The 7,724-nt window shown below is 41.3% G+C and overlaps 1 protein-coding gene across 1 annotated transcript in view; it reads left to right on the forward strand.

Moving 5' to 3' along the window:
• Positions 1 to 1,900, forward strand: part of opcml (opioid binding protein/cell adhesion molecule-like) — a 354,049-nt gene extending 352,149 nt beyond the window's left edge. Inside the window, exon 7 of the mRNA XM_060908985.1 lies at positions 1,427 to 1,900. Within this exon, the coding sequence (XP_060764968.1) occupies positions 1,427 to 1,524 (98 nt within the window). The 3' untranslated portion in view covers positions 1,525 to 1,900. The remainder of the gene's footprint in view (positions 1 to 1,426) is intronic.
• The last annotated feature ends 5,824 nt before the right edge of the window (positions 1,901 to 7,724 follow it).

The following is a 7,724-nucleotide window of genomic DNA, read 5'->3' on the forward strand; positions in this document are numbered from 1 at the left end:
CTGAAGTGGGCAGTTCATGTGAGGAAACCCACCAACATCCCAGAGTTGAAGCTGTTCTGTTTGGAGAAATGGGCTAAAATTCCTCCAAGACAGTGTGCAGGACTGATCAATAGTTACCCGAAAAGTTTAGTTGCAGTTATTGCTGCACAAGGGGGTCACACCAGATACTGAAAGCAAAGGTTCACAAACTTTTGCCACTCACAGATATGTAATACTGGCTCATTTCCCTCAATAAATAAATGACCAAATATAATATTTTTGTCTCATTTGTTTAACTGGGTTCTCTTTATGTACTTTTAGGGCTTGTGTGAAAATCTGGTGATGTTTTAGGTCATATTTATTTAGGTCATATATAGAAAATTCTAAAGGGTTCACAAACTTTCAAGCATCACTGTACATCAGTGATTGGCTTGTTCTTTGAGATCTATGAGATGACAAGCACCCTGACAAGAGTATTATCATGACAATTAAAGCTTTGGAAGCTGGTCTGTTTGATTGGACAAATGAGGAGATGAGAGAGCTGGACAGGCTAAGGACTACTGTGAGTGGAGGTGTGATGCGAGGGCTAAAATCTCACTCACATGATGGTCAGTACTGTACTAGAACAGTAATTGTGATGCAAAGTGAAAATGAATCAGCATGTCAATGAAAGAAGTTTAATGTAAAGGTGGCACGGATCTGATACTCAGTATCATTTTTGGGATGGTAAAAAAAAAAATGGTGGCTCAGATATCTGAGAAAACATCAGATCCTGTAACAAATTACAAATACTGGAATTGAATTCAGATAAAGAAATTTATCTTTGGGACTGAACATATTTACAGGGTTTTTAATTTATTTTATTTTTCCTTTATTTTTCTTTTGTTAGACTTGGTTTTATATTATTATTATTATTATTATTATTATATTGGGTTTGTCATTTATTATAGTGATTTTTGTGTGAAAAAGTTTAACTGTGAAGTTCTTCAGGTAACAAGAATGGGTTTTAAAGCTTATTCGGGTTTTTTTTGTCTTTTTTTTAAAGAAAACAATATAGGATAGGTTTCTGGATGGGCGTCAGGTGAAATTCAAGATTTCAGTATCAGAAAAGAAAAAGCATCATCGTTATATCTCTAGTTTAACAAGTCAATTCAGAAAATTTAAAAAATAAACCTTGGATGTGAATTGAGATGAATTTATTTGTCATTCAGGGTGGATTTTTACTTTAAGTAATTGTAGCAAAAATTAACTAAATGTTGATTTCAACAAGGTTCTGTCTAGTTTTGAGATATTCATACACACACACACATATATATATATTATGTGAATAGTTTCAGTCATTACTGACTCAGTCATTACTGGCACACACACACACCTGAGTGAGAGAACTTGAGTCATATAAGGGTGGTGTAAGTGCTCTGAATGTGTGCTTTCTCTCTCTCCACAGGCCCAGGAGCAATACACGATGTGAACAGCGCTGCACTTTCTCCATCCAGCTCTGTCTGCCCACTGCTCACACTTATTTTCTTTTATCTCAAGTTTTGATGCTAGAGACACCAACAACTGCATCAGCTACTCTTGGCATAACACAAAGACAGACTCAAAGTCCCATCATAATAAACCACCCATGATTATTGTTATTATTTGCTTTGAACCTTTTTTTTTCTGCAGGGGTTGGGCTAGAAAATAAATTTGGATGATGAGTCTGTCCGATGAGAACATGAGACTGCACATGATAGGGTTCTGTGACTAGCTGGTAAATATAGTAAGCTATTATTATTATTATTATTATTATTATTATTATATTTTTTTTTATGTCAAAGAAAAGCAAAAAGTCACTTGATGGCTAAAAAAATACATGGATGGTTTTGCTCGGTAATGTGTGAAATGTGTGAGTTGAGATGTCCGTGTCATGTCAGCTTTCCTTGTAAAAAAAAAAAAGAAAAATGGAATTCTTGCAATGAATCCTTCTTTTTAAATAATCAACAAAAGTTGCAAAAAATAATGTGATATTTGATTTACTGTACATGTACAGATGTATACAGTGGAATAATTACAGTTCATTTGAATATGAGTGAGGTCAGTCTGTGCGTAATATAGCTCACAAAAGAAAAAAAAATACAGTCTAGTGTGTATTATAATGTTCATCTGTCACTGAAATGATATTCTGATTTTGTAAAGAAAGACTGCTACATTACCACACAGACAGTAGGTCAGTAGGTTAGTCATCTTACCTGGTCTTTTTAGAGCTTTATTTTAGACACTCTTTACAGTAATATATACACATGTAGGTTTAGGAAGTAGGCAACACATTGGATTTTCAATGACTGATGCAAGATTTGTGCACATTTAGAGTAACACTTCTGCAATTGTTATCTATATGTGGAACAAGGCCCTAAATACGGCATGTGTAATCAGACAAAAATGTAGATTTATAAATATACGATATCCACTTTCCCTGCAGTTCCTGTATAATTGGGAATTTCCTGTTCAATGGTGATCATACATTGTAAGATCATAAAGTTATAAATAGGGATGCACTGATACCATTTTTTTTCTTTCAGACCAAATAGGAATATGAGTATGTGTTTTGGTACTCATCAATACTGATATCGATACCGATACCGGAATGAGTAACCTACCTAATTTTAAGCATGTTCACGTTCATCATGGAGCATTTTCTTTAGCTCTGTTTATATTGGCTACCATCTGCTGCTAGCTATGAACTCCTGTGCTGAGTTTGAGATTGAAGATCTTTTATAAGGTTACTTGTATTGTAGGACAGTGCTCTAGTTCCTCCTGTTGACATTTTCTCAGAGCACAGTTTTTTATTCTCCTTGGCTTTGATTGCCATTAATCATGAAATACGTCGAGATCACTGTTTGTGTCATCTGTACACTTGGCTTACCTCACACAATATCAAACATGGTATCAAATTTTAATATTGAATCAATGAGCTTTGAGCACAGTACTGGACCGATACATGATACCAGTTTTGGTATCAATACATCCCTAATTATTAACGGCTCACAAATAAGGAAGACCCTTCATTTAAAAAATGTATGTTTTTTTATCATTGTTGGTTTACAATCTGTTGAGGTATCTTGCCAGTGTTCTCTCTCAGGTTTTAAGGGATGACTTTAATTTTTGTGTGCCTGTGAATGTCTATGCTTAAATCCTTATGACAAAGGATATTAAAAATAAGGCCAAACATGATTTGTTATGGTTATTATGCATTATTTATTATTCTATATTCTGAGAGTTGGTTTTTAAAGTGCATCAGAAAAAAAAAATGTTCACATGCATACATATATATGCATCAACAAAGAATATTCACGCTATGTGAATGTGTATATAATTATTAGGTACAGTAGAGATGCAGTACAACGCACAGCCTGATCCCAAACCCACCCCCCAACCCATAATGTCTCTGTGTGTCTCTGAGCACTTGTATGTAACCTTGATAAGCTTGCCACTTTCTCTGTCACACCTCTGCACCTGTTACTCTCTCTCTCTCTCTCTAAAAGCAGAGCTGGAATGCAGTCAACACCTTAATGAGCAGATTTGGATGCTTCCCAAGGAGAAACAGTTATCAGCCCATGACATTACACAAGCTAGTCACCCACCAACCCCCACACACACACGTATGCACACAAATGCATAATTCTCTGAGAGCTGAGGAATTAATTCTTGTGCACGAAGTAGTTTGTAAGAACAAGCACAATTATCCATTTCCATCTCTATAACACACACACACAAATCTGCATAACTCTCAAAATATGATTTTATTTTATTTTATTTTTATTGCTTTTTTAAGGTTTGTTATTATAGTAAGATGTAGCATGTAGTGTTTTGGTTGTGCTGGTTCTTTTTTTTTCCCCCTCAAAGAAGAAAAAAAATCAATTCGAACTTAAGGAAAATTTGCAGTCGGAATTTGTTTGGATTCCTTGAAATAAAATTGTAAGAAATGCTACGGCTACTAACTTCACCTTTGACTTCAACAAACAGTAAGTCCATACAAGTTCTCTTGTGCAATTTTTTTTTTTCACCTGGTCCACTCTGTGCGACCTGCATTCCTTCTGATTTATGCTGTGGAGCTCAAGATGGAAAGGAGTATATACAGTACAGCATATTGAGACACATTCCAAAGATTGCCTGAATATTTTATAAAGCTGTACTAGTGGATTTGTGAAATTTCACAAGGTTGCAGAAGCGTATTGTTATGGGTCAACTGTTCAAAACTACAAATTGAATCAATGTAATTTTTCTTTTGCAACTTATTAGGCCGACCTGAATTACAACACAGATACACCACCAGTGAAATGCTTTATACGGCAGCATTTTTAATAATCCAGAAGTCGCATATTCGAAATTTATATTTTATTGAAACAATTTAGATTTAATCTAATTAGAAAATGTTTTTATTCTCCAATGAGGCACTGAATAACAGCTAATTTCACAGTTAATACTCGCACTGACTATGAATCTCTTATCAATAGGATTAATGTGTTTACCCTTCATCTTGAAGTTTTTTTTTCATTGTCTGTACCAATAATAATGTCTAAACTGTAATTAAACAAGCGATTCCAGGTGTTCAAAAACTTTTGACTGGCAATGCAATAAGCTTCAGGATGTCCGTATCCACCTGTCATCTTCCCTTCTGGGATGTGTATTCATCTTCTTTATATAGGAGTAGGGAATGTGACGTTGCTCAGCTTGGAGAAATGCTGGTCTACTTGCAGTGAAAACTGCAATGAAGTACAATTACAAAGTATTGTACCACAGTATTGTTGAATTCTCTATTCTGACTGATCAGAAGTTGTTTATTATTTGCTTTCTAGAACAGTAGCTCTGACAGCAGTGTCGGCTGCAAATGAAATCACAGGTTTATAATAATGCACTCGTTCTAATGTGTTACTGTTTCTATAGTAACAGATCATTTGCAATTGTATGGCAGACATAAACACGACTGAATCTTAACTGTGGAAAAAAAAAGGTGTGGTGTTGTGTGTTTGTTTCCTTAGTTAAGGGTCCAAAAAATCTTTTCTGAGAAGGAGACACTTTATTGTAGTATTCCAAAAAGAACCTTTAGTTTTCCCCAGAGATGCAGAACTGAAAAACAGTGATGAGTTCCAGATTTGACGTTGACATTGTATATTTTTATGATTAATTTTCCCTAACAGTGTATAACTCATATGTTGGCTAAATGAAAGATTTCTTAATTCATTCGTTTCTCAAAAATGATATATCTCATTTTTTGACATGAGTATTTCAGCTCATAAATAAATAAAAGTCTTTCATAAATCATCCGGCATTGCCTTGTAAATGATGTATGTAATGAATATGAATGTGTTATAAAGGCCCAATACAGCTACCTATTAAAATGTTACAAGATTTTATGCAGAAAACCTATAATAATAATAATTATTATTATTATTATGAATAGTAGTAGTAGTAGTATAAGCTGTCAAGGACCAGACAGGAGAGGAGATCAAATGCACTCAAACCACAGTTTAATAATAACAGGGGAAAAGGGAGAATGTGTGTGTGAAGTTCAGTGGCAGGAGGACCAAGAGGCAGGGATGGCTGGTGGGAGCGTGGTGGTGACGCCTGAGGTCTCCCATCCAAGCACTGACTGGGCCTGACCCTGCTTAGCAGCTGAGATCCGACAGGATCAGGCGTTGTCAGAGGTGAGGCTGTAGGCTGACAGTACTTGGGTTTCAGGCAGTCTCCCAGCAGTAGTCCCTCAGCAGGCTGGCGTTAGTGAGCAGGCTGGAACACAGAGTCACAGATCAGATAGCAAGATAGGGGACAGAAATGCAGGGTCAGGTTACTGGGGCTGAAGAGTAGGGCTCCAGGCAGGGCTGCTCACACCGGGCTGATGGAGAGGCAGGCGAGCAGCAGGGCTGGGCAAGCTGGAGATCAGGCGAAGGTACAGGAGAGGCAGGCAAGAGGCAGAGTTGACAGGACAGAAGGCAGATCAGGTTACCGGGGCTGGAGAGCAGACAGAGTCAGACGGAACAGAATATCGTCAGGAGTCAGAGTAGTAGTGGGAGGAGGGGGAATACCGGTGGAGGGTCAGAACTCCTCTGACCGGTCAGTGTCCAAGGCCTCAGGATCTGGTTCAGAATCGGACTCAGGGACAGTAGTGGTTGGCGCATCGTCATTCCGACAAGGACCCCTTGGTCGACCCCTCCGGTTGGCCAGCTGGTCCGGATGCAGGCGATGAAAGGTGCTGATGAGGGTACGGTCTAAAATTCTCCCAGCAGGAACCCACATCCTCTCCTCAGGACCATAGCCCTCCCAATCCACCAGGTATTGGAGGCCCCTGCCCCTGCGCTGAGACTTCAGCAGTCGCCGGACGGAGTAGACCGGGCCACCATCGATGAGACGAGGAGGAGAAGGTGCAGCTGGGACCAGTGGGCTCTCGTGCACTGGCTTAATCTTTGAGACATGGAAGGTGGGGTGCACTCTCATAGACTTGGGCAGTCGGAGCCGGACAGCAGACTGGCTGATTATCCTCTGGATCGGAAATGGTCCGATGAACCAAGGTGCCAGCTTACGAGACTCCACCTGGAGGGGCAGGTCCTTGGCTGACAACCACACCTTCTGGCCCACCCGGTAGGTGGGCGCAGGCGTTCTCTGCCGGTTGGCTCCAATGGAGTAGCTGGTGACTGACTTGAGGAGTGCAGCGCGGGCTTGAGACCAGGTGCGGCGGCATCGGCGTGCATAGGTGAGGGCAGACAGGCAGGTGACCTCTCCCTCCTGGCTGGGGAACAGGGGTGGTTGGTAGCCATACACGCAGTGGAATGGGGACAGTCCAGTGGCTGAGCTGGTGAGGGAGTTGTGAGAGTATTCCACCCACAGCAGGTGCTCACACCAGGCCCTAGGGTTGTGTGATGTCATGCACTGAAGTGCCTTCTCCAACTCCTCGTTAGTCCGCTCAGACTGGCCATTGGACTGGGGTTGGAATCCGGAGGTGAGGCTGGCAGTGGCCCCGAGCAGGTGACAGAATTCCTTCCAGAAAGAGGAGGTGAATTGCAGCTCCTGGTCCGAAACGATGTCCCTGGGCAGCCCATAGATGTGGAAGACCTGCTGCAGGATGATCTGGGTGGTCTCTTTGGCCAACGGTAGTTTTGGGAGGGGAACAAATTGTGCCATCTTGCTAAAACGGTCCACAATGGTGAGTATGACAGTCATCCCCTTAGAAGGGGGCAGACCCGTAACAAAATCCAGGGAAATGTGGGACCAGGGTCGCATAGGCACGGGCAGAGGCTGGAGTAAACCGGCAGGAGGCCGGCTGGAGGATTTATTCTGATTACAGGTAGGGCAGGCTCGGACGAAGTCTCGCACATCCCTGCTCATAGACGGCCACCAGAACCGTTGGGCGAGCAGGTGGTAGGTGTGAATGGAACCAGGGTGGCAGGCTAGATGGGAGTTGTGTCCCCATTGTATAACCTGGGATTGCAGGTCTTCAGGAACAAAGAGGCGACTTGCAGGGCATGCACTGGGGCTGGGTTGGTCACGGAGGGCTTCCCACACTCGTTCTTCGATGTCCCAGGTCAGAGCAGCAACAATACAGGGATCAGGTAGGATGGGAGCCGGATCCTTGGAGGAGGCATCATCCTTCTGGAACTGGCGGGAGAGTGCGTCAGGCTTGGTGTTGCGAGATCCAGGCCGGTATGAAAGGGTGAAATTGAATCTGGTGAAAAAGAGAGCCCAGCGGGCCTGTCTGGGGTTGAGTC

This window comes from Neoarius graeffei, chromosome 25, assembly GCF_027579695.1.
Source record: "Neoarius graeffei isolate fNeoGra1 chromosome 25, fNeoGra1.pri, whole genome shotgun sequence".
Classification (NCBI taxonomy): domain Eukaryota; kingdom Metazoa; phylum Chordata; class Actinopteri; order Siluriformes; family Ariidae; genus Neoarius; species Neoarius graeffei.